At 37.7% G+C, this 26,808-nt stretch overlaps 1 protein-coding gene across 2 annotated transcripts; it reads left to right on the top strand.

The window, feature by feature from the left end:
• The first annotated feature begins 3,834 nt into the window (after window positions 1-3,834).
• On the top strand, window positions 3,835-25,044 carry KLF5 (KLF transcription factor 5). 2 transcript variants are annotated; one of them, XM_037528943.2, is made up of 4 exons: window positions 3,835-4,028; window positions 10,669-11,542; window positions 12,530-12,589; window positions 23,241-25,044. In XM_037528943.2, exons 2-4 carry the CDS (start codon window positions 10,681-10,683, stop codon window positions 23,417-23,419), a joined length of 1,101 nt encoding a protein of 366 aa, XP_037384840.1. In that variant the 5' UTR covers window positions 3,835-4,028; window positions 10,669-10,680; the 3' UTR covers window positions 23,420-25,044. The 2 variants fall into 2 exon arrangements, with proteins under 2 accessions (XP_037384840.1, XP_037384839.1); XM_037528942.2 differs by lacking the exon at window positions 3,835-4,028 and adding an exon at window positions 7,915-8,480.
• Window positions 25,045-26,808: the final 1,764 nt, after the last annotated feature.

Here is a 26,808-nt window from a genome sequence, read left to right as displayed (position 1 = left end):
AAATTTTTTTCTTATTGTAGAACATTTCAAAAAGACAAAAATAGAATGAAACTGTATATACTCATTATCCAGCTTTAACCATTATTAACTCAAGGTCAGTCTTATTTTATTCATAGCTTTACTCAATGCTTATCTTCTCTGGGTTATTAATATTTTTTAAGATTTATTTATTTATTTATTTATGCATAGATGCATGCTACAATAACTGGGGTGTAGGCCAGAGGTGGGGGTGGGGTAAGAGAATTCACCAGAGACAGAGTGGGGAAGCAAAACAGGCAAACTGACTGAAGCACACTGCTGAGAGGAGCAGCGGGTGAGTCAGGAGAGGTTTGCTGTGCCTTGTGGGTCAGCTCCCTGGCTGGGGTCGAACTCATTCTACAGTGGCTGATGATAGCTTGACAGTGCTGTCTTTAACCCGTGTGCCACCAGGGAGGCCCCAAGATCTCATTTTTTTGAACAAAGTAAATAGAGTTCCCAAACATTCATTCCTTTTTCCTTTTTTATTTCAAAATTATTTCAAGCTTAAAGGAAAATGTTGCAAGAATAAAAAAGAATCCCCATGTGCTTTTTACTCAGATTACTAATCACAATATTTTGCCATATCTGCTCTGTTTCTGTCTCACACATACACTTACACACACACACACATTTTGAGCCTTTATCCATACATAATTAGTGTATTAATCCTAAGAACAAGGATTACATTATCAAATTTAGAAATATAGCATTGTCTGTACTCAAATTTTGCTAATTATCCCAACAATGTCCCTTGCAAACAATACTGAAATAAACATTCTCGTATATCTATTTTTGTACACATTTAAGAGATTTTGAGCAATAAACTAAAAGTGGAATTTCAAAATACATGAAAATTTTATTTAAAGTCCATACTGAAATTGCTAATTATCTAATAATATTCATTGTAGCAATCCTCCTCTTCCATGTAGATCAAACCAGGATTATCTATTCTTTTAAAAAAAAAAGTTGCTGAGACTTTGTCTTTCAGGACTCTTTCCTAACATTTACAAATTTGAAGAGAGAGGCCAGTGGTTTGTAGAAAGTTCCTCAAACTGAGTTTGTCTGATCTTTCCTAATGGTTAGATTTAGGTTATGCATTTATTTGGTAGAAATACAAAATAAATAACGTTAGATCCTCAGTTCTTTACTTCAGGAAGGACAAGATGTCAGTTTCCTCCACTAATGATGATGCTAATTTATTTAAGCATTTATTTAAGATAATGTCTACCAAGTGTTTCCATTGGTGTTATCTTTCCCTACTGTAACTAAACCTCACATATGGGGAAATACTTTCAGATTATGTAAAATATCCTATTCCTCAGGAGAATTTCACTCAACATTTTAGCTTCCATTGATTGTTGCCTAAATCAATTAAGATCACCATGGTTGTAAAACAGTTATTTTTCTAATCTTACTTTTCTACATTTTTTAAAAAGATTTATTTATTTATTTATTTATTTAGACAAGCACTGGATACAGTCAGAAGCATGGGAGGGTGAGAGAATTCACCAGAGCCAAAGTGGGGAACAGAACAGGCAGACTGACGAAATACACTGCTGAGGGGAGCAGTGGGCACAGCGGGAGAGGTCTGCGGGCCATGTGGGACCCACGCCGGTGGCCGGGGATCACACCAGTGCTGCAGAGGCTGCGGGCAGCTTCGCAGCCCAGCGCTCAACCGCTGCGCCACCAGGGGAGGCCCAACTTTTCTACATTTTTAGATGGAATCCCATCAGACTTTTATTCTTAACTTCAGCTTTCATATCTATAATGAATAAAATTCACCAAACAGCTATTTTGTATTTTGTGTGGGATACTGTACTAGGAGATATCATGAGGAACGCAAAGAGGAGACCCATTTGTGCCCTTCAGGGACACACAGTTTGTTGGGAGATACAGCCATAAAGTAGATAGCATAAGTAAATGCTTTACTGAAGACGTAAAGCTAATGTGCAGGAGGAATCAACAGGAGTTAATTCTTAAGGGGGAATATAGAGTGACTTTGGAAGAGAAGTGGGCTGTTATCTGGGCTTGTGATATAAGGTATATGTGGTCAAAGAAAGATATTACAGTTGGGGAAAACAGCAAAGGCACTGGGAAAATGGCAATTAAGTCCTATGATTAGAGCCTGGAGTTCCTGAAGGAAGACACAGAGAGTTGTATTGAGAGTCCGGGATGTAAAGATTGGAGATTGGAAGAAAGTCCCACAATGTAGAACTTGGACTCCAATCTATTCACTGATGGAAGAAATGAAACATATTTGAGGAAGGCGTTATCTATGAGATGATACTTTGGGCAGGGACTATATCACTCATATTTGTATTTCCAAGGCCCGCAGTAGTGTTTAGCACATAGATAGTTCAATAAATGTATGCAGGCACCAATTTATGATAGAGACTGGTGTGTGTGTTTAAGTGTGGGTTGAGGTCATGATGGGATGGATGAGAAGTGGGCCCTTAACTCAGAAAACAGCTCTGTATTGGAATTGTTTATAGAAAATAATTTTTTAAATGTTATCATTTTTATTGATATAATACTGGTTTCTTGTCTCTTGGTTGTAACACGGTATATGATTTAGGGATTATACGTTGATACCTCTTCAGATGTATGTTACCACACCAAAGTACCCATAATCCTCCATGGTAGTCCATTGGGCCACCTCGCCCCTCTGCTCCTTCCCTTCCTTCCCTCTGGTAAACTCAGTTCTTTTTTTTTTTTTTTTTTTTAAGATTTATTTATTTATTTATCATACAAGAACTGGGGTGTAGGTCAGAGGTGAGGTGAGAGGACTCACCAGAGACAGAGTGGGGAGCAGAACAGGCAGATTGACTGAATTACACTGCTGAGAGGAGCAGCAGGTGAGACAGGAGAGGTCTGCTGTGCCATGTGGGTCACCTCCCTGGTAGGGATTGAACTCCTGCTGCTGTGGCTGCTGACAACCTCACAGTGCTGAGACTTAATGCCTTGCACCACCAGGGAGGTCCCTGGTAACCTCAGTTCTAAAGTCAGATTTAGAAAATGCTATAAATTCAAGTTCCTAGATCACCTTAAACTTCTACAGTGATTTTTACTCAAAGTTATTTCAGGTATCTCTTTTTACTTTGTTTTCTTTATTAAATGAATTAGGTTATTTACAATGTTTTAACAAAGTATGTAGACTCTTAAACTCTAGATAAAGTTTATATGTGTCTTTAAAGATCTTCATGTGGGGCTTCCCTGCTGGCACAGGGGTTAAAGACAGTGCTGTCAGGCTACTGGCAGCCACTGCAGCACGAGTTGGATCCCCAGCCGACCAGGGAGCGGACCCAAATGGCACAGCAGACCTCTCCTGTCTCACCTGCTGCTCCCCTCAGCAGTGTATTTCAGCAGATCTACCTGTTCTGCTCCCCTCTCTTTCTGGTGAATTCTCTCACCCCCACACCTCTGGCCTGTATCCCAGTTCTTATGTGCAAAAATAAATATTTAAAAAATTAAAGATCTTCATGTGTAATCTGGTTTTCTTAATCTAAAATATTCATACAGAAGACATAGAATGAAATAATTTCTGATGGGCTGTCTACATTGTCTTCTCCCTAAGAGCTTTGTTCTCCTGCCTGGTACCCAAAGTGTGCCAGCCCCACCCCCCCCAACTTTAATTTTCAATCCCCAGTAAATTTGGGTATTACTTTCCACAACTTTGGGTACGAGGTAGGAGAACAAGGCTGTGGCCCACAGCCTACTCCTATTAGTGTGTTGTCATCACATGAACCGCAATTGGCTCAAAACTCTGTTCATTGTGATGCTGGTGATGTGGCCTCCTTAATATTCTAAATGATTGTTTGGTGTTACTGCTTCCGTTGAGGATTTTTCTCTTCACATTTCCTATCATGTTTAGAGTCAGAATTCGAGTACTGTAGAGTTTAAGCTACAGTATGCCTGGCCTATAACTTGGTTCAGGGCATTTATATTAATGTCATTTTTGTCTGCGTATTATACTAACAAGGTGGAAAAAACAATCCCAGTCTCTCCCAAAGGTAAAATTCTACTTCTTTTCATATATTACTATATTTTTTAAAAGGTTAAATAAATTACAGTATATTTAAGAATAACGCACATTAGGAGCTTTGTGAAGTATTTCATGAAGGACATGTTTAAGTCCATAGTTGAATATAAAATTTAATTTCTTTTTTAGGTCATTTTTTTTTTTATTGATTTACCATTGGTTCACTGTACTATTTAAATTTCAGGAGTACATTTTAAATTTCTTGACAACTAGTATGAGAGATAATACAAAAAGTATTTTTAATATTTTTTGTTTATTTAAAATAGAAACAAAATTCTATTTAAGTTTCATATTTTCTCATCCCAACAGGACTGTATAGATAATCTTTTCTCTCATTTTTCATTCTTTTGAGTAAAAATTATTTGAATTTTAACTAATCTCAACTGAGTCTTCTATTTCATTCTTTTCTCAGTAACCTTGTTTTTGGTGTATGGCTTAAAGCAGTTGTCATTAATGAAAAAATAAAAGGATTAAAAACATGAAGTTTTGTAGAGGACAATAATTATGCTTTGTTTTTATTGATATAGATTTTGACAATCAATGAATGTCAAAAAGTCACTTTTAATGAAATAATCTTACCCTAGAAATGAGTACACTCCCTTATTAAAAATTATTTTTACTCAAGCTCACTCTTATTCTGTGCCTGATCTCACTGAGTAATTTGATTCTGATTCATTCACAGCAATGGAATATCCTGTGAATATTTTTCTAATCGAAGTGAATAAAACATTGTCTATAATACTTTCGATCTCTAAATTTTAAGCCCTCCCTGACGTTTTTGCCAAACTGAATAGATACTTCTTATGCCGTGTCTTTCTGTGAACATTGCCCCAGTAATAGCTTCATATTTCTCTCATCTCATCACTCAGAAGCTATTTATCCATTTTTTTCCACTGCCTCCTTCAAACCTTCCCCTCCCCCATCCTTGAAGGCCTGTTCAGCCCCCACACATTCAGACATATTTATTCCCGTAAAGATAGTGACACGGTTTATTCTAAGACTAAATCTGTGTTGCCCAGTGACTAAGGACTAAAGCATGCACACTGCTTCTATGCTTACCTCCTACCTAACTTGACTATTCGATTTTTTAATTTCTTGCCTTCAGAATTCTCTGTTTTGGCACAGTGCAGTTAACACACCACTGACAGTCCACTAATTGATTTCTGAAACCTGACATTTGTTTTTTGTTTTCTCCTATCTTCCCTAATGGTACAGCACTACTAAGCGGGAAGGAATGCAAAGAACTAGAAAGTTCAAAGTAATTGAGGATCTGTCCATTCACACTGTCTGGCATCATGCCAATGTAGAACCTGGAACATTTGAAAAATATCAAGTTTTAACCCTTTTTGCTAAGTTGATGAAGCAAGTTTGCAGCTGTAGCATTTGTGCAAACAGCAACAGCAAGCAAGCTAGGTTGAACATGTTCTTTATATGTTCAGAACCTCATGGCAAATGTCTCAGAAAAGGATTACTTTCCAATTTCCGTACTATTGTACAGTGCAAAGCTAGTTATTTTCTGTAAGATTGCAGAGCTGGGCATTTCAGAAAAACCATTACTTAAAAGTGGCAATCCTATTTAATGAACCCTTATGTCAGAAATGAAATGTAAATATTTGAGCAAAAATGATTATCTTCAGCTTTTCCATGTAAATGTATTGCAAGCCCAGCTATAGTGCTCTCTCTCTCTCTCTCTCTCTCTCTCTCTCTCTCTCTCTCTCTCTCTCTATATATATATATATATATAAACAATTCCATCAGGAAAGGTGGAAATGTAAAAGATAGTAAACAGAATTACAAACCTATTTGATTAAAAATTTACCAAATAGCTGGATTTTTTTTTTTTTTTTTTGGTAATAAAAAAGCTTTTGTAAAGGAACACATGTTAAATGGTGTGAAATACAGAAACATTTTAAGTAAAATATACTGGCACTGAGGTGAAAAGTTAGATTGAAATAACAGGTCATGGATGCTCAGGTGAAAAATATTAAAGGAAGTTCTAGATGGGCTTAAATGAAAATTAAAATATAGATAGATTCCAAAAGGCAGTAAGTCTAAGTAAGATTTAGATAAAAAAGACTACAAAAGTTTTATTAAAAGTTATCCATGGCACACTCAGCTTTGATCATGTTGTCAGCATTAAATAACTAAAGATAGTTCAACGTTTAAAAATTTTAAAAAGTGGTGTTAAATCCTATAATTACCAGCTTCTAAGTTATTTTATTTTTAAAGATGGAGGTGGACTGTACAGGGTTGTTTGCTTGGAAAAAAATTTGCAAAAATACAAAGTAATACTTTGGTCTATGAAAGTAGTCGTCAGCCAATCTCTGAAATGGTAATCACAGTAATAAAAATGAATCATGAATTAACAAGAAGAGAATGAAGAAGAGGAAAAAATCTCATTTTACGGCATAATTTTGTGTTTTCTAATAATAAATACCTGTTATACTTTGCATCAATTTTTAAAAATCTACATACTGAAATGAGATCCACTCTTTGAAGTGAACGTTTTTCTAGGAACAATTTTTTAAAAACTGTTTTCCTCTGAAGTAACGAGTAGACTGTTGTATATGTAAAGTTGTCTAATGGCACAGTGTGCTGTCAACATACATACATAGGTAGTAATATTCCAGGCATTTTTATTGCAGTTTATTGTTCCGGCTTCTCAATAAGCCAGATAAAATCATGTACAGGAACATTAAGGATTAAGGGAAGTGGTTTCCTTAGGTGACTGTTGGCAAAAATTCACCTTCCCATTATAACATAGTAAATGGACGATAAAATATTTGGCTATTACTTTCCAACAAATTTGGATTTCCAGTTTTCAGAGTTGCTGCGTATCTAATGTTTGTGGCTTGCTTGGTTGTCTTTTCGTAGGAAAAGGTGCCACGGTGTTAGGTAAATGTGCTACGTTTCTGTTTTGTAAATGTTGAACTCCATTTTTTGAACCTACAGTGCTAGCAAAAATAAGTCAAAGATGTAATGTCTATTTAAATACATTTGATCTAGTCGTTCGTGCTTAAATTAGATTCCATGCCTCGGCTAGAATCAACATAATGTAAATATTGAAAACTTCAAAATTCATAGGGCCCACCCTCCCCCCTCAGACACGGGTAAGAGGTAGAAATATGTGTGAAAACTTGTTAAGCACTTCAAATACTGCAGGGGGAAAAAAACAAGCTTTTGTGCAAGATTTCCAAAACACACTTACCATTCAACCTATTCAGGACATTTCGAATTTGCTTTGCTAAATGAACAGTCACTGCTCAAGACACATAGAGACAAGAGCTGTTTTTAAATTTGTTTATCACACCGCCCCTGGTTTTCCGCTCAAGAAAAGTACATTTTGTATATTTAAAAATACACACTCACTACCCAAGTATCCCAAAACCTGAGCGCCCCCACCTAACAGCCTACTGGGTTTCAGCTTTTGAGTTTCAGGTCCTTGCACAACACCTAAGACGTGCAAAACTCCTTTCTCCCTAATCCTGGCAGAGAACAGTCCGAGGAGATCTCCCTCCACGTCCCCACCCTAATTCCCTCTCTTCCTAGATTCCACCCTCTTCTCTCCTTCCCTCCGCCCCCGGCTCCGCCAGCCCAATCTGTCAGAGAAGTTGTGTACAAACCGCGCGGCCGCCCCGAGCGCGAAGCTCGTGGCCGGCGAGGGGCGCGGTCGGCCCGGCGGGGGGCGTGGCCTCGGGGAATTTCTCTCTCGTCATTGGTTGTCCTCTCAGGCCCGGGCGGCCTCCGGGCCCCGGGATTGGCCGCCGAGCTGCCCGTCTGCGCGGCGGGCCCCGCCCCCCCAGAGTTGGGTAAAACCCGAGGCGGGCGTCAAGTGTCAGTAGTCGCGGGGCAGGTACGCGCGTCGCCACTTCGCTCCCGGGACCGGCGCAGGCGGGAGCGGGCACCGGCGCGCGAGGGAGCTCGGCGGGGCGGGGCGGGCGACAGGGGCCGTCTGGAGGACGTGGGCACAGCCGCGCGGCAGAACGGACGAGCTTTGGGTTTCGTGCGCGCCTTCGAACACCGCGCCTGCCGCTGGCCGCGGGGTCCGCCCGGAGCCTCCCCTCCTCCGCCCCCGGCCCCGCGCCCAGCTCGCCGGCCCGAGCCAGCGTGGGCGAGGCGGGAAGCGCGCGCCCCCGAGCCCGAAGCCGCCCCACGAGTGCCGATGGCGACCCGGGTGCTGACCATGAGCGCCCGCCTGGGGCCCGTGCCCCAGCTGCCGGCCCCGCAGGACGAGCCCGTGTTCGCGCAGCTCAAGCCCGTGCTGGGCGCCGCGAACCCGGCCCGCGACGCGGCGCTCTTCCCCGGCGAGGAGCTCAAGCACCCGCACCATCACCCGCAGGCGCAGCCCGCGGCCCCGCAGCCGCCGCAGCCGGCGCCGCCGCCCGCCGCGGGCCCGCGGATGCCCCCAGAGGAGCTGGTCCAGGTAAGAGCCGCTCCCCGGCCCCCCTCGCGGGGCTCGGGCGTGTCCCGCCGCTGCGGCGCGCGGGCGACAGGGGCCGCTCCAGGCTGGGCGCGCGACGGGGCGCACCGGGGCCGGGGTGGGCAGCCCCGCCCCGCCCGGCTCGGCCCGGCCCTGCCCTGCCCGCCGCCCGAGCGGGGCGCCGGCACCTCGCGGGGACAGGGTGGGCGGGTGGGTCGGGGCTTCCAGGAGGGTGCGTCCGAGAAAGGCTGGAGCGACCTGGGTACGCAGGCACACCTTGCTTTTTTATTTGGGGAAGGAAACCTCCTCGCATCTCACGCTCAACTTTTCTAAAATTCCGCCTGGCGCTTCTTAAGCCCCTGCCAGGGCCGTGCCCTTGAGGGGCCCGCACCCCCGACCCCACCTCGGATCGGGTTAGGTGCAAACGCGAGTCTGGGTGCTGGGGGTGCTGGTTGCATCCCCCTAGGCTCCACCTGCCTGGGACACGCTCGCAGGGCCGGCTTGGGGAGATGGGCATTCGGCCTCTAAGGCTGTGTCGGAGCGCTTCTTGTTTTCTCTTGAAAAAGAAAGACCGAAAAAAAAAAAAAAAAAAACCCAAAAAACCAGGGTGGTTGTTTTCTAAATGTGCGCGTAAATTTCCTCCCGGAGCCGCGCGGAGAGCTGGCAGTTGGCTTTTGCACTTGCCCGGCAGCCGAATTAGAGCAACCGCCTGTTTCTTTCGCCCACGCAGGGAGTCATACAGCCCAGAAAAAACTTCCCGGGACTTTTAGCCTGTCCCAAGGAAAAAAAAAAAATTGGAAACATACCCACATGCAAACAGCTGGAAGAGCTAAAATCAGAAACCACTAACCACGGCGGGAGCGAAGTGCACGAATGGGTTTAGTTCGATTTATTTCAAGCCGCCTGGTTTACTCGCCGCTTGCTGTAGTGTGTGTGCTGCTCGCCTCCTGCTCGGGCTGGGGAGCTGCAGTGTCGCCGCGCTGCGAAAGGGCAGTGGCGTTTGTCAGGGATGTGACTCACATGACTAGAGCGTTAATTTTATTTTTAAATAGTGTCTGTCCGGGAAATCCAATCTGGATCCACACTGTATCATGCAAGGTCCGAAATACGCTTTGAAATTAAATAGTAGCAAAAAGGACTATTATTTGTAGACTAAGTTGCACGATGAATAGTTCTATGAGCCGTCTAGTGGGGGTGGGTTTTTTTTTTTTTAATTAAAAAAAAAGTGTGTGTTAATAGTCGGGGAGAAGATACCTGTATAAAGATTGAGGAGACTAGTTATAAATTGGATTATGTCCAAAAAAAAAATGACCATTTGAAAACCAAGATATAAGGGGTGACTGCGTTTTTACAGGGTAAGGGGGAATGTAGCATTGGTCCACTGAGGACATGATAAATGTTTTGCTGATGACTAGGCTGGTGATACAGCAGCCTCTCCCACCCACGGCCCCTTCTCACCACTCTACCAAGGGAGTGATTTTCCCCTAGGTAATTAAAGATCTGTTTTAGATAGGGATATGAATAGAAACATTTCATTATCATATTAACCAATTACAGAATCTGCTGATTAAAATCAACATTTAGATCAAATGGCGAATGTGAAGTAGATACTGTTTTACTCAAAACGTTGTATTTAAGTTTCCATTGAACTATAAACAAAAAATGCCCTGAAATAGCCAAGGAGTGTTTTATGTTACGTATTTCGACAATACCTATTCAAGCAAAAGGAAACCTATGACAGTGTTTTTAAGGTTTGCTTGAAACGCGCACACACACACATTACATTTAACTACATGACATAGAATTCAAGGTACTTTGCAATATTACAATACTGTATTTCAATTGTACTGAATTGTGTATTGGGACGGGGAATGTTGCTTGTTTTTGATAATATACTTTATTGCATCAGAAAGGAATGTTTTCCATTTGCTTCCTGATTTTTTTGATTAGTCTCTCACTTTCCAATCTGGGTTTGGTTGTTGGAATTATTTTACCAAATAAATGTTACACAGAATTTTGTTAGGTTCTGTTGAAACAATTATTATTTAAGAGATATATATTTCAAGCAACACTTAGGAGTTTACCCTAGAATTTTTTAGAGCTTGTTGGGAATTTTTAGTTAACACTGTTTGTCTTCTCGAGATGATGAATTGGGTGGATTATGCATGTTTATGTTTCTTCTTTTTTTTAGACAAGATGTGAAATGGAGAAGTATCTGACACCTCAGCTTCCTCCAGTTTCTATAATTCCAGAGCATAAAAAGTATAGACGAGACAGTGCCTCAGTCGTAGACCAGTTCTTCACTGACAGTGAAGGGTTACCTTACAGTATCAACATGAACGTCTTCCTCCCTGACATCACTCACCTGAGAACTGGCCTCTACAAATCCCAGAGACCGTGCGTAACACACATCAAGACAGAACCTGTTACCATTTTCAGCCACCAGAGTGAAACGACTGCCCCTCCTCCGGCCCCGACCCAGGCCCTCCCTGAGTTCACCAGTATATTCAGCTCACACCAGACCACAGCTCCAGAGGTGAACAATATTTTCATCAAACAAGAACTTCCTACACCAGATCTTCATCTTTCTGTCCCTCCCCAGCAGGGCCACCTGTACCAGCTACTGAATACACCGGATCTAGATATGCCCAGTTCTACAAACCAGACAGCAGTAATGGACACTCTTAATGTTTCTATGTCAGCCGCCATGGCAGGCCTTAACACACACACCTCTGCTGTTCCGCAGACTGCAATGAAACAATTCCAGGGCATGCCCCCTTGCACATACACAATGCCAAGTCAGTTTCTTCCACAACAGGCCACTTACTTTCCCCCGTCACCACCAAGCTCAGAGCCTGGAAGTCCAGATAGACAAGCAGAGATGCTCCAGAATTTAACCCCACCTCCATCCTATGCTGCTACAATTGCATCTAAACTGGCCATTCACAATCCAAATTTACCTGCCACCCTGCCAGTTAATTCACAAAATATCCAACCTGTCAGATACAATAGAAGGAGTAACCCCGATTTGGAGAAACGACGCATCCACTACTGCGATTATCCTGGTAAGTGATGTTAGTGGTTGGGACAACAATACATGCATTTAAGTGTTGGTGTATTTGTACCTTTTCAACCACAGGTTTTAGATTTATTTATGACAAAATCAGTGCCTGGCAATAAAGATTGCCTGTTTTTTTTTTTTTTTTTTTTTTTTGTATTCTATTCCTATCCCAGTTTGTGCCTCACTGGTGTTCAGCCGCTTAGTTGTGTATAGCTTATTTTATCTATAATGTTTTTTTTTAATGGCCAGGATCTGGGAACAAGATTCTTTGTACTTTTTCTCCTTAGTATCAAATGAAAATTTGAATTTTGAGTTATGCCAAATAAACCTAAATTGGAGCTTTTAGTTCTAAATTAAGCACTCTGAAAAGAGATTAAATATAGGATAGGGGAAAATAAGGTGTGGCCATGAAGTTGGAATTGATATCCTGATGGTAGGCAGGAGACTGCTCATTCTTGAATGAGATACATGGCCCAAAATAAAAATTGATGATGGTTATGAATATATCTACAAGCTGCTGGCATAAGCTAGCTTAAGATTAATACAGGGTATACTTTATTAATTTATGGTATGTGATACAGCATCCCATACTAAATGTAGAACAAGAAATGTAGAACAGAAAGTTGCAGTCATCTTGGGTAATAGTTTAACACTGTCAGTTTTAGAGCCATTAGAATTTTTTTAGGCACTGAAGTATGTTTAGTTGGTATAAAGCACCTACTAGAAAATCAATACGAATTTCCCATTTGTAGCTTGGCTTGATTATTTGTACTGTTTCCTTCTAAAGTGATGCATAAAGCAAATCTCTTTATACCTTTAATAAGGTAATAAGGGAACTCTTTACAACTTTTTAAAGTGAAGCTTCAAGATCTCACCTAGCATGAGAGATTTCTTCTTTAAAGCCAGATTTTAAACACTGAATCATCAATGTAAAGATTTCAAAAGGATTTCCAAAATGACAAGCTGTTCTTCCTTCCCTCCTTTATTTTAGGCTGCACAAAAGTTTATACAAAGTCTTCTCATTTAAAAGCTCACCTGAGGACTCATACTGGTATGTAATTTTCTTGTTAATTCTGTGAGTTGTGTAAATAGTGTAAGTGGTATTCATCCTTTTAAAAGCCAACACGTGTTTGATCTCTTCTTTCTTCTGTCAACTTTTATTTTTTAATGGCCTACCTTTTCAGTGCTGGCTTGGCTCAAAATTTAGTTCAGTGAAAAAGTCTGGTTCCAGGAAGGCTGATGTTCCTTCACTAAGGCCTTCTCCTGTCACCTTACATAGAATTAATTACCCAAAAAAGGTAAACAACATGATGTTTACTGATGAATTTGAAAAAAAAAAAAAAAAATGACACTGCTATTTCTAGCTTGAAGGGAAAAAATATTTTTCCCTCCATAATAGATCAATGTGCTTCCAGAAAGCTGTATTAAAGACTAAAAACTTTACTATTTGGCATTTAAAGCGTAACTACCTAATAATCTTTTGTTTTAACTTTAGCCTAAGATATTTGTGTTTAGCATGATTTCCATATTTGAAAAGTAGGGCTGAAGTTGCAGAGTATTGAATTTGGACAAAGATGGGAGTTACGGTTTATAAAAGTAATTCTTCTGTACACTACCCCGGCCCACATTTTATGCATTTGAGAGACTTTATCTTTATTCTAGCTTATGTTTCATTCCTGTTTAAAATATGCTCTAAAGCTGAGCCCCTTTAATTTTATAAATATTTATTTTGCCAGATCTGTATAAGCACTTTTAAGAGCTTTTTAATCTTAAAACTTTGTATCAGAGCTCATTTTAGGATCAAGCTAGGTGGCATGCTTTACATACATCCAAATAACCAAAAACTATTTTACAGTATTTTGGTTACAATTTGTGATTTTCTTCAAAGAACAGCCATTAAGGGAAGAACTTATATGAAGCAATTGTAGATTTTTTTCTCCTTTCCTGCTCAGTAAGTGCAGTCTTACCTAAAGTTCAAAGAATAAGTTTGCTAATAAAAGCAATGACCTAGCAAAATGTTTTATTCCATCATTGCTATGGAAACCAAAGTATTCAACAGTTCCTTTGAATGGGTTGTTGGATTAGTGTGAGGGCTTGAATCTCCCCAGGCTAGATGTTACTATGGAAATTGAGTTTTGATAAATGAAGTAGTTATCTCTAACTGCTGCATTAAAAAGTAAAAGCCTTTGAACAAAGGTCAGTGCTGAGATAGAGCACTAAGAGGAATATGGCTGCAGACATTTTGTATGCATGCGAGGAACTATTTCTTGATATCCCAACGCTGAACATACTTATTAAAGTCTAAATAGTGTAGGCGACAATGTGGTAGATTCTGAGACTAGCTGGGAAATTGCTTTTAAAGAAGAGACATTGCATGTATTTATCAGTGAAATGAAAGGGTTGTTTTGGCCTGAAGTTTTAGATACAAATTGATTACATAGAAGGAAAGATGCTACATAAAGCAGGCCAAAGTAGAAATTGTATTTATAGTTAACCAGCCATTAAGCATACAATAAAACAATCTAAAGATATCAAAGTACAAACGACAAGGCCAAGAAAACGTTCCATATAGAAATTCTCAAGAATCATTTTACAGATTATATGTTATGAAGGAAGCATTGAAAATGGGTTTTTACCTGGATTTAATTAAGGGGAAGTGTAAATAAGTTAGAAACATTCCAACTATTGTTTTTTCCTTTGAAAGCCCTTGAAACAGGAGATAGGACTGAAGGAACATTTTTTTTTTTTTTTCCATGAGGTTAAAGTCTCCTAATAAAAGAGGAGTGCAATTGCATATAACGATGTAATCAACTGGTTATTGCGGGCATATCTAAATGGCCTTGCAACTAACTCCTGTCAGGGTTTAGTGCTCTGAATGCTTTACCTGGGATTCTGGAACTTGACCTGCTGGCAAAGAAATTTAATAGTGGTTTTGTCTTAACAGTGCTAGTACTAATGAAAACAAACTAAGAGGACTTAGGCCTACTTTGGGTCCCATGTATGGACTTTTCCCCCTCATCATAAACGTGTGGCCTTTTAATGAGGGAGACTATGTAATCCAGTTTAATAAAGTTTTGTTTGATAGTCTTTCAGCTGCCTTGGGGAGAGTTTGTAGCAGACTTGTTCATCTGGCCAAACCCGTTCTTGGGTAATCATAGAGCATTGAGGTTGTTTTCTCCTCATTTCTAGTTTCTAGACAATGCTTTTTAAAATTACTGTGCTCTCATTGCATCCTTTCCACCCTGCCTGTTGTTTTTAAATGAATCTAAAGCCAGCTAGGACTTGTTTTTCTTTTTTGTTGTTGTTGTTTTTTTGTTTTCCTTTTAAGGCCCAGGTATTTCTAAAGAACAATTTTTATTTAATAGCTTTCTCGTTTCTGTGTTCCCTGACCTTCCCCTTGGACGATTTATTTAGGGGGGCCTAAAAAAATAAAACAATCTATTTAGGAATGTTGATGGGTTGCCATTTTTCAGGCAGAATATAAAATACCCTAGCATTTCTTTGGAATATAATTGTAATTGCTTTAAAATGTCAGGTTACCTTATGTTTTAAAAATGATTCAAGCAATTAAAACAACCTACATCTGAGCTATTTAATCACTTTTTAGATTGTAAATGCTTGACTTGCAAATTGTACCTAAGGAAATAGTCTTTCCAAAACAAGACTCTTTTTAAAAAGTTGACATGAAAGAATAGAAGATACCAGCTTCTTTAACTAGAAACCTCAGAGCAATTCAAGTTTTTCTAAGTTCGTACACTTCGGTTTTTTTATTTGCAATGAATATGCAGATACTACAAAGTTCTGCTTTGTATGGTTAGACAAAATACCTGAGATCTACTTTGCCTCTATTCTAGGAAATAATTATAATTCACTTAAAAACATGTTAGGTCTTTATATATACCTACGATAGCCTACTTACAGGCCTATAGAGGCACTCCTTTTATGACTGCGTGGGTGTTTGTGTGTTATTTGTAATATGTGTGTATACATGTCGTGCCTCTGGTTATAAATAATTATGGCTGCTTCTAGGCAACAGTGTCAAGAAGTAGTATATTTACAAATAACAATAACATCTAAATGTGAATATTCTACTGATATTTGTATATGCTTCATGATGCATACAAAGGACTATTCCCATGCCAACATTTTGAAAGCCACTCCTAAGTACGTTTACTGAACAGATTTACTTGCCATTCCACCCTTGTAAATTAACATAACTTGTTAAATTGATTCGTGGATCAAATAGAAAAATCTACAGTTGTATGCCTTATTGTCTTTAGTTTCATAATGGAGATTCTAAATAACTTTTAAGCATGGGCTGTCAGAGAAAAGTAAAAAGCAATAGGAAAATATATTAGGACTTTATATCCAAAGAAAATTAGCCAGAAATTAAAAATTTATTATCACTGGTACTGGTTTCTTAGTGTGCTTGTGAGTGCCATAAGTTGAATTATTACTTTTTTTTTTTATGTTGAATGTGGGAACTTCTTTGAAAATCATGTTTACACTTTAGTAAAATGTATTTGCTTTCAAAAGAAAGTTTTGAAAAAGTAAATAATGAGCTCAATACAAATGTGTGAAATTTTAATGGTTTTACTTGCGTGTGTGGATATGCACTTAACCCTGGAGAATATGCTAAGTGGTTGGGAAATTAGAAAACAGTAACATATTTAGGTAACTTATCAGTCTTGCCTATCAGAACAGGGCAGAAAATTAGCAGTTGTATGAAGAAAGTATTTGAGCAGCACTCAAGTACTCCCTTAAACTCTATGCATGGCTGTTATGTGTATATTAAATGATTACAGAATCCCTTGCTATAGTTTGACAAGGACAGTCGGAAACTCCTATAAGAGACAACAGAGACATACAAATATCATAGGAATACAAAACTGGACTCTTGAGTGCAGCCATACACTTCAGTGTTGCATTTGACAGTGAACTGTGTTCAGGATTTCTTGGTTAAGAAAGAATTTCACAGTAAATGTTGAAAGATTTTTTTTTTTTTTTGGCCTAAGCCAAATTGTAAAAGGGGTAAACTCCCATGATTTGCTTTACTTGTATAGAACAAATTTATTTCTGTATGACATTTATATTAAGGTGTTATGTATACGTTAAAATATAAAGTCTCTGCTTGAGATCTGTTGCTGAGTATTGATTTTGGTTTCAGTTTGGATATTAAAAATGTTAGATAAAAAATGTCTAGTTCTTTGTTCTACACTTAGATGTTGAATATATTAGGTAATAGATTTTTATTTAAAATGACTAAAGATTTTCATTACTGGTACGTCCCCACTTTAAAAAAAAATCACTTTCTGAACTTGTTGATCTCTTTTTGTTTGTGTGGAACAGTGTGTGAAAGGAGTGAAAGGCTTTTAAAAAGAAGGATTTCACTTTGTTGGGAAACATTTAGAGCTAATATTAGCTTTGAGATTAGTATTTGTTGAATATATAACCTGTGTTTTTGGGAAGAAATGAAAAAGTTTTGCAGGATAAAATTATTTAGTGCCCAATGATTTTTTTGAGTCTGTATTTGAAAACTACGCAGGAAAAAGTCCTATTTGGCCTGTAGTGTTCGAAAATACTAGTTAAACATTCCTAAATTATTTTTATTTTCATTTATAGCTTCAAAGTCTGTCTTTATTTACAACTTCAATCTTATGTAAAAAACAAGTAATGACAAAAGAGTTGCTGGTTCAGACCCCTGGGAAGGTATTTATGAGAATAATAGCCTAGAAACAATTTTTTTAATGACTCACTCTGAAGATTAAATTTTGCTTCCCTCCTCACACTCTTTCATCTCAAAAACATTTTACATAGGAAATTGATTAAACATTGTCTTGATGATAAAGCCTATCAAAGGTTAAGAAGCAAAATTTGACTAAGGAGACCTTGTGGAAAATGAGAACACCAATCTCTTCTTCCTTTTTGTTCTTTTATAATAGTGGGAGAAAGTAGTTCATACGTAGATTTAAATAGAATTGTAAAATTGCAGAAGTTGAGATAGAAACATGAGTTGTGAAGGTAGAGAGCAAACTTTAAAAAAGTAATAATTTAATCATGGAAGATTTCACTCAGCAGATATTTTTAGTTCTATAGAATGTAGTAGCTGTTTACTTGATGACCTACATTTTTTTCAGTGAAAGATTAGAAACAAAGCAATGTCCTAGTTTAGTGTCTATAGCAGCAGTCCCTTCTATCAGCCTGTGTTATTTGTATTCAGGGATCTCTAACAACTCTGATAAAGGGTGATTTACTCTTTTAGAAATTTATTGTAGGTAACTTTCATTAAAAAGATGTAAGCAGAAGAATAAATTTGATTGATCTATAAAGTGGGGCGATATCTCCTGGTTAAGTTGCTGGTTGAGTGCAAATTAAGTTAAAAGAGAGGTATAGTACTCGTTCAGTACTAGAAAAATGGAAATAAAGGGTGGGTTTTTTTTTTTTTTTCCTATTTTGGTTTAAAAAGGGAAACTATTTCATTGACATGTTACCTTTTTTTTAAGTTCAGTTTAGGCTCTTAGTACAAGAAAGTGAATTTTGGTGTTGTCTTTCTGTCAAGAGGCTCAGGAACAGGTATTTTATTTCATTAACGCTAATGATAAAGAAGGTTACTCATTGTTTTTGTTTGTCAAAAAGCCTTAGAAGTAATAGTAGCTTAGGAGCCTAGGGATTCACTCTGCTGGGACATCGACAAGGTGACCCTTCACATGTCACCATATAATTCCCCTTTAAGTTTGGTAATCTCCTCGCCCCAGGAGATGGCCCCTTTCTGCCATTGAACAGCAACAGAGGCTCTAGAACTTCATGGTTTTCATCAACTCCAATCTACTTTAGACTGATTTTATCCTGTGTATCTTTAGGATGAATGATAATCGATACTGAGCATGTCCTTCTAAACAGGCTAAAAGCAAGGTTCTTACCCCAAAGCACATTTAGTCCATTACTCTCAGTGACTCTAGGCAGAGTAGAGCCAGGCAAATTCCTGCTGCAGGTGGGCCACAAAAAAAGACCAGTCTGATAGACTCATACTTGACACTCCTTTCTATACACCTTTCGTCTTGATTAATGAAAATAACCAACTTGGTCACACTTAGGTCAAACATGATTCTTTCAAAGAAGCATTAGAAGTGTGACATTACAGATGGGACAGAACGCAAGCTACTTAAAGAGGCCAAATGCAGCTATTTGAAGTCTTCATATGTATTAAGTGTAAAAGATTCATTCAAAGTGGATTTAAGTGATGATGGAGAGACAAAGAAGTGGGAATGATCTCTTGTGGACCCTGTAGAGATTTCTGGGAAGGGTAAGGCAAATCAGATTTTAAGGAAGGGAATGGACACAAATTGATAGGGAGAATGAAGGGAATTCTTAATATGTCCTTTTAAATTTATCAGTTTCTTAAATGTGGACACATTATTGACAGGGATATCCTAGCAAACACGAGATGCGTCTTGCAAATATTAATCTTTGAAGTAAAGTGCCTATCCTCTCCTCTTACAAGTGTAGTGTGTTACAATAAGCTTTAACAAAAAGATTTTTCACACTTGTTTTTTTTTTTAAAGACATATCTAATTTCCCTGTAGGGTTTAATCTTAGTAAATGCTTCCTATTTTTTAACCTTTCATTAGACTATATATAGAATGTTTCAGATTCTGAATTACATAAGTCACTAAATATGGGGAAATCTATTGAATTGGCATGTAAATATTTTCTTCCTGAAATGGTTCATGTTGAACTTCAAGGATTCTTAAATTCCAAGAATTAAGTGTTAATAGTTTTTTTCAACTTTAGTAATTTGCTGCGCTGTTTTGGTTCTCAGATTGGATATGGATTTTAAGTTCTTTAAGACCAGAAACTAAGTCTTATTTATTGTGCTTTGCAAGTCATTTAGCAAACAATGTTTACTAAACATCCACTTTAATTCTGATGGTTTTTAGCCTTTGTCAGATACAATTGATAGTGTTAACTTTAGCCACCAGGGAGGAAACTGCATTTTTGCCTGATAAACATTTTAAAAGTTAACTGAAATAACTTTTAAAAGATAAATCCATCTACAATATTTTTCTTTGGAATCTGTGTAGAACATTCTAGGGAACGGCCTTGGTATGAATCTATTGAATGTGTTCAGCAGAGCAGAGAAACCTCCCATCCTACTGTGATAGGTTCCAAAGTAATTTTTTTATCTGTTCATTAGAGGGGGAAAAATTAGATAATTTTTTAGTTCATTGTTAAAGCTTTCGAATACTTTATGGACTTGTTCTGCTGATCTACTGAAGTTCACTTAACCTGGGGTCAAAAGGAAACACCATTAGGTAATATTGGGATTGTTAATACCTGCAAAGAATAGTTTCAGGACTCACAGGTATTGAAGATGGGTCTCCACAGAAGATTGACTCAGCCAGCCTTTGCCTTGTGTCTCAGACAGTCTGGGCCTTACAACCTGCTCAGAGTCCATTAAGTTACTCCTTAACTGCCCTTCATAAGTGGCCTTAAAATCTTTAAAGAAATTTGAACTATTTGTGTTCCTTAAATCATTCATATAGAGTATATTAATGTTTGCTAATGGAAGATTTAAGTAGGACATTAAGGAAAAGTGGCAAGCCGGGATTCTTGATGTAGAGCTCATGGTTTTGTTCTAACTCCTGGGGTTACTGTGAGGATTAGGTGAAATGCTGAGAAATACCTGACTCTGGAGTATGTGCTCAGTGGATGTTTGTGCCTGCTCTCTCCTTTGCCTGGTTACATTTTTGCTGAACACTTGTACAGAACATGTCAGTTGAGTTTCTCACTATGGATAGTATGCTTAATTGAGCCTTTAAAAAAAGGTTAGCGATCCCTGGCAAAATATTGCTGGTAATTTTAAAATAGCATGAGAACATGTATGCTTTGAGATAAAGTTGAGGTTTGTTTTCCATGTTGTACAGACTTGTCACTTTTTTCTTTTTGCCTTTGGAAAGTTTCACATTAACAGCATGAGAACTTAAAAATACAGTTGATGTTGAAAGAGCTTAACTAAATATTTTAAATTGGTGGTATTGGAAAGAGATTCTGTAAAAATCCAATTAAACTTTTGAAAGCTCTATCCTGTTGAAATAACTTAAAGGAAGTCAGTTTGGTTTCCCAGAAGTACTGTGCATAGTGTTTCTGGCTGAGGAAGAAAGGCCCAAATCTGCTATTTGGCCAGAAATTGGGTACCAGCTTCCTTATGATGTTTTACTTGAGCAGTGTTGACACTTGAACAAATCCCATAGAAATGGCCCCAAGTGGGGAATAGTTGTCCTTGCTTTTATAGTAAAGACTTGGCCTCATAATTAATGACCCAGACACTGGTAGTATTCTTGGCTGAATAATCTATAGATGTGCATAAATTGAGAGCAAGATCCCAAATGTTTTAGGAACTTTAATGGCTACCGTTTTTCAACCAATCAGTAAAGTAAACTTTTAAAAATATTGGTGCAGTTTATGGCTTCATAGCCAATAAAAATAGTGGACAAAAAGAGTCTAGTGTCCCTTGTTTCTTAAATAAACTTTGAAAATTCTGTTCTCTTGCTATTTAAATTATTAAATTCAAAAGACTAGAATGATTTCTTTTAAAATTGGAGCACTTTAGGAATTTTTTTCTTGCCTCAGACATCAGAAATAACTTTCTCTTTCCATTAAATGACAGTAAAGTATTTAACCAGTATGTTTTTGTGATTTATTTTTCACAGTAACAAAAACAAAACACTTTTGCAAAATGTTATTTTTTCCTGCTTGATTTATATCTCCAAGAGTGATAGCTACATTTATGACTAGTATTAAAATATTTCTCTGTTAAAGAGATTATATGTGAATATAGGTACAAGAAAAGAGACATATTTGTTAGTGTTACTTAAAGCATTTGAGTGTCTTAGCCTAAATTTTTAGAATTACCTTGAAAGGGAAAATAGAAGAAAACTTCAGAAATCGAGAAGGGCATTTTTTAAATGTAGTGATAGAGATTTGAAAAAATAAAGAATACTTTGTGTCTTTGGTCAGAGGAGAGAGAAGAGAAAGAAAAGATGGCACAGGGGTGTACACCCTAGCAGTTGAAAGAGAAATCTCGCGAGAAAGAATTAGTACATATTTCAAGGACAGTTTCGGTCCTTCTTTGTCTTTGTGGGAGTTTAAGATTCAGAATGGTTTTCTGGACAGCAACAAAATATGTATTAACCACAAGCTGTAGAAATCTCAGTTGATGCAGACATTGTCTTCAAAAAGTTGGACTCAGTTGAGTAATCTTACAACTTCCTGAATATGATACTGCTAAATCAGGCAGAAGGGTTGTGGAGTTTCCGCTGTGACACTGAGTAGTGAGTGTTCAAAAGCAGCTCTGAGGTTCTCTTTCAGAAGAAAACACTTTAAAAGGAATTTTAGCAGTTTTACTATTCAGTTTTCAATGGCACCCATATAAAACTCTGCAGTAAGCCAGTGGAACATTAGCGTGCAAGTTTATCTCAGAAATTTACATCTTAATCTAAAATTGAGAGGAAATTTTAGCAAATAAAGCATAAGAAATAGTTAATACTTTGTGAAGATTCTTAGGCTTGGGGATTTGTTTCAGGGGAAATACATGATCTCATATAGGATTAAGTCTAAAGTTAAGATTACATTATAAATTTGAGTGGTTTTGAAAGAATAGCAACTAGCACACTTTGTACAGTATTAAGAGTAATGCAAATTGTGATGGAGGACTGCTCAGATATTACTTCACTATTTAAGAGGCGAGACCTGTCAAAGTATAGCTAGACTGAAAAGAGTCTTGTAAAATATAGATAACACGGTAAGCTCCTTGAAGTCAGACATTTTTGTGTTGTTGTCCGGGCATTTCCTGGCATTTAACAAGCACTTGGTGAAGCCTTTATGAGATGAATTTTCATGATCTTTTGGGTGCAGTGCATTCCAAAGGAAAGCCCATATCTAGCAAACTTTGGCATTATTCTGTGCGTTTCATGACACTTAAACTGAGGTAAAGTCATTAGAACCAAACTTTTTTGATCAGGTCGAGGAATGTAGTAAATATCAAATGCATAAAACTTTGTTACTGTTCAACTTTAAAATCTTTCTAGCATTCTTTTGCTCCAATCTGGAAAATGGGAAGGTGTGAATGAGTGTGCTAGTGTGAATTTCAAAGAACAGAGTGTCCCAATAACCCATTTTGGAGGTGGTGTATTCAGGTGAACTAATTTATGTGCTGGAAGTTTCAGTTTGGCTAATTTAGAAACATCTAGGACCAGTTTAAAGTAAAAGATTGCAACTGTAGTGCATTAAATTCATCATGTTGGTTATTTAAACATTCCCGTCGCCCCCCTGAAGGCCTGCTTATCTCCATTTTACTATACTAGTTTAGGTTTATCGTTGTTGAGATTATTCATGAAGTTGCCCATCCTCAACTCATTTTATAGATCTACATCTATAGGAATAGTACACAGAAACGAGAGTACTGATTGATTTTCCAGGTTTAGAAGTAACTTTTTCTGAGGTACACAGTTTTTTTTTTTTTTAAATCTCTTTATATAATTAGAGATTAAGTATCATTCCATGAAACATAACTCTTTACTATGAACTTTCCTTTTCTTGGGACCATAATTATAAAAAATTGTTTCCTCGAGCAGTGTATATATAGTGCGTATATTGTCTGTCTGGTGAGCGCATTCTCACCTACTCGTTGTTCATTGTCACAGGTGAAAAGCCCTACAAGTGCACCTGGGAAGGCTGTGACTGGAGGTTTGCCCGCTCAGATGAGCTGACCCGCCACTACCGGAAGCACACCGGGGCCAAACCTTTCCAGTGTGCAGTGTGCAACCGCAGCTTCTCCCGCTCTGACCACCTGGCCCTGCACATGAAGAGGCACCAGAACTGAGAGCCGCGGGCCTGCTGTGCCTATGCAATTCCCACTGACGTTCTGCAGTTCACTTGGCAAAATTTTAAACTACAAACTTAACTATATATATATAAAAAAAAGAAAAAGCAAAAAACTGGAAATGTATATTTTGTATATTTGAGAAAACAGGGAATACATTGTATTAATACCAAAGTGTTTGGTCCTTTTAAGAATCTGGAATGCTTGCTGTAATGTATATGGCTCTACTCAAGCAGTTTTCATCTCACGACAGGCAGCCGCATCTCAGTGTGGGTAGGGGTTGGGGGAGCAGAGTGTGTTTGCAGTGTTTTTACCTAAGCACCATCATTTAATGTGACAGTGTTTAGTAAACAAATCAGTTGGCAGGCACAGGAAGAAGACTGGATTGTATGTCAAGATTTTACTTGACATTGAATTGTTTTTTTCAATATTAGATAATTCCTTAGAGGTGCGCATTGTACCTGGCAATTCACAAGTAGCCATTGAACAAATGTGTTTTTTAAAATATGAGTTGCCTATATTTGCTATTCAAAATTTTGTAAATATGCAAATCAGCTTTATAGGTTTATTACAAGTTTTCTAGGATTCTTTTGGGGGAAAAATCGTTGATTCTTTTGAGAATAACCATGAATACATTTACAGTTAGAATTTGTGATAAGATACCTCTTAAAACACTACCAAATTAATTTCTTTAGGGTAATCAAATAATCATTCAAATGAACATAAAAAGCAGATTTCATGCACTGATTAAATAGGATTGTTTATTTTAAATATGAAAGACATTTTATATGAATTGTGAACTCAAGAGCTTATAGGTAGTTACAATATACAAAAGTCAAACCTCCTACAATAAGCTAAGCAGTATCATTTTATAAAAGAAGGATTTATGTAGTTTTCACATGGTAACAGTTGAATTTATGATGCAGTTTTCATATACCAAGATGTTGGCTTGTGCAGTAATGTTGGTTAAATGCCAGTTTATGTGGATTTTGCATGTAACATACTTTCGAGACACAGTAATTTTTCCTAAATTACAGTGCAGTCTAGTTAATCTATTGTTAATACTGACTCAGTGTCTGCCTTTAATTATAAATGACATGTTGAAAACGTAAGAAAGCAAGTGCTACATATATGCAATATAAAATAGTAATGTGATGCTGATGCTGTTAACCAAAGGGCAGAATAAATAAGCAAAATGCCAAAAGGGGTCTTAATTGAAATGAAAATTTAATTTTGTTTTTAAAATATTGTTTATCTTTATTTATTTTGTGGTAATATAGTAAGTTTTTTTAGAAAATTTTCATAACTTGATAAATTATAGTTTTGTTTGTTAGAAAAGTTGCTCTTAAAACATGTAAATAGATGACAAATGGTGTAAATATTTTGTAAGAGGCTTCAAAATGTTTATACGTGGAAACATACCTACATAAAAAGCATAACTCAGTTGCTGTTTTGCTTCTTTTTCCCTCTTATTTTTGTATTGTGGTCATTTCCTATGCAAATAATGGAGCAAACAGCTGTATAGATGTAGAATTTTTTGAGAGAATGAGATGTTTATATATTAACGACAATTTTTTTTTGGAAAATAAAAAGTGCCTAAAAGACTCATGTTGTGCCTTCTTCACCTACAATAGCCAAAACAGCAAATTCCATGTCCCGATTTTTTTAAATGTTCTTTGTAGTAGTGTTTGCTGTTTTTCTTTTTACTGTAACATTGCTTTACATCATTGTGTATTAGAAGTATAGGATCCACCCCCATTAAGTGTTACCATATGGCATCAGTGCCCAGATACCCAGCCTTCCACTATACCATTGTGCTCCTTCCTCACCTTGCTCTCCTATCCCTCCCACCTCGTCTCCCCCCAGACTCAGTTCTGTATATTCCACGTATAAATGATACCATTTGCCATCTGTGTTTCTCTTTCTGATTACACGTTTCCTTCATCCATGTTGCTGCAAATAGCAAGCTTTTTTTTTTTAAATACCTGAGTATTCCATGATGGGCTATGTACGTGTCATGTGTCACATCTCCCTGACCCAGTCATCTCTGCACTGTGGTGGTTCCATAGCTTGGTTCTTGCAATTAGTGTTTTTGTATTTAGGTAGGGATGGAATTGCTAGTAAAAATGGTGAATCCATTTTAATCTTTGAGAAATCATGGTTTCCATAGGGACTGGAAACATTCCCACCAACATTGTAAGAGAAGTTTCCCTTTCTCCACATCTTTGCCAACATTTGTTTCTGGTCTTTTTGTTACAAGGTGTGGGGGTGGGATCTCGTGACTTTAATTTGGATTTACCTGATTGATAAGTGATGAACATTTTTTCATGTGCCCGTTGGCCATCTGTATGTCTTGGACAAGTGCCTATTTAGTTAGCTCTTTTGTCCAGTTTTTGTTGAGTTGTATGAGCTCTTTGTAGACATTTGATAACAGCTCCTTATCTGATGTATGGTGTGTAAATATTTTTCTCCCAATTCAGTAGGGTGTCTTTGTGACTGGCGGTTTCTTTCCCTGTGCAGAATTTTTAGTTTAATATAGTCCCAGTTGTTTATATAGTCCCTTGTTTTCCTTGCTGCTGGAGGTGAGTCCACAATCATCCCCTAAGACTGTGTTGTATATCCTGCCTATATTTTCTATGGACTTTATGGTTTTAGGTTTTACATCCAAGGCTTAACCCATTTTGAGTTGATTATTTGTGTAAGATATAGGATAGTGGTCTAGTTTCTTTTTTTTTGCGTATAACTATCCTAATTTTCCCAACATCACTTGTTGAAAAGATTTCCATAAGAAAATTATTTTTATGGATCTGTTTTATCAGGATGGTTACAAATATAAAACCAATACCCACTCTGAACCAAAATCTACATTTAAAAAGGCAAAATACGGGTTGCTTTTAAAATATAATTAGAAGTGTGAGTGGAAGGCATACTTCATGAATGCTGACTTTTTTTGTGGTCACTACAGGGAAACATACTGCATTAACCTTTTCCAGATCATTAGCTAAAAGCACTATAGTGGTAACTTGCATATGCCAATTTTATTATCAGACAAACCAAAGAATTGTTTTTTTTAAACATTAAAATCATATCCAGTAGCAATAAAGTAGCTTGTAGGCCTAAATCTTAAAAAAAAAAAAAAAAAAAAACTTCCTAGAAAGAACTGAGGTCTTTGCAGGACTGATGCTAGGAAGCAGGTAGGAAATACATAAAATAATCCTGGAGCATCTTAAAAGTGACAGAAAATAATAATAAAAAAAATACTGGTGATGGGTGTATGTCAGAGCAATAGTACAGAGGACTGAATTACAACCTAAGGTACAGAATATCCATAATTCCATACATAAAGGACAATAAACAGGAGAAAGTAAACAAATGTGTGGAAGAATCAT

Source organism: Talpa occidentalis, unplaced genomic scaffold, assembly GCF_014898055.3.
Source record: "Talpa occidentalis isolate TD23 unplaced genomic scaffold, MPIMG_talOcc4v2.1 talOcc4.5, whole genome shotgun sequence".
NCBI lineage: Eukaryota > Metazoa > Chordata > Mammalia > Eulipotyphla > Talpidae > Talpa > Talpa occidentalis.
Note: the sequence above shows the minus strand (reverse complement) of the source record. Positions and strands in the feature narration are given on the sequence as shown.

What these genes read in the sequence shown, in the direction of transcription:
- KLF5 (XM_037528942.2), top strand. Translation starts at nt 8,220, where the DNA reads ATGGCGACCCGGGTGCTGACCATGAGCGCCCGCCTGGGGCCCGTGCCC. An exon ending in CCCCAGAGGAGCTGGTCCAG is followed by an intron (nt 8,481 to 10,668) that starts GTAAGAGCCGCT and finishes TCTTTTTTTTAG; the next exon opens with ACAAGATGTGAAATGGAGAA. An exon ending in CCACTACTGCGATTATCCTG is followed by an intron (nt 11,543 to 12,529) that starts GTAAGTGATGTT and finishes CCTTTATTTTAG; the next exon opens with GCTGCACAAAAGTTTATACA.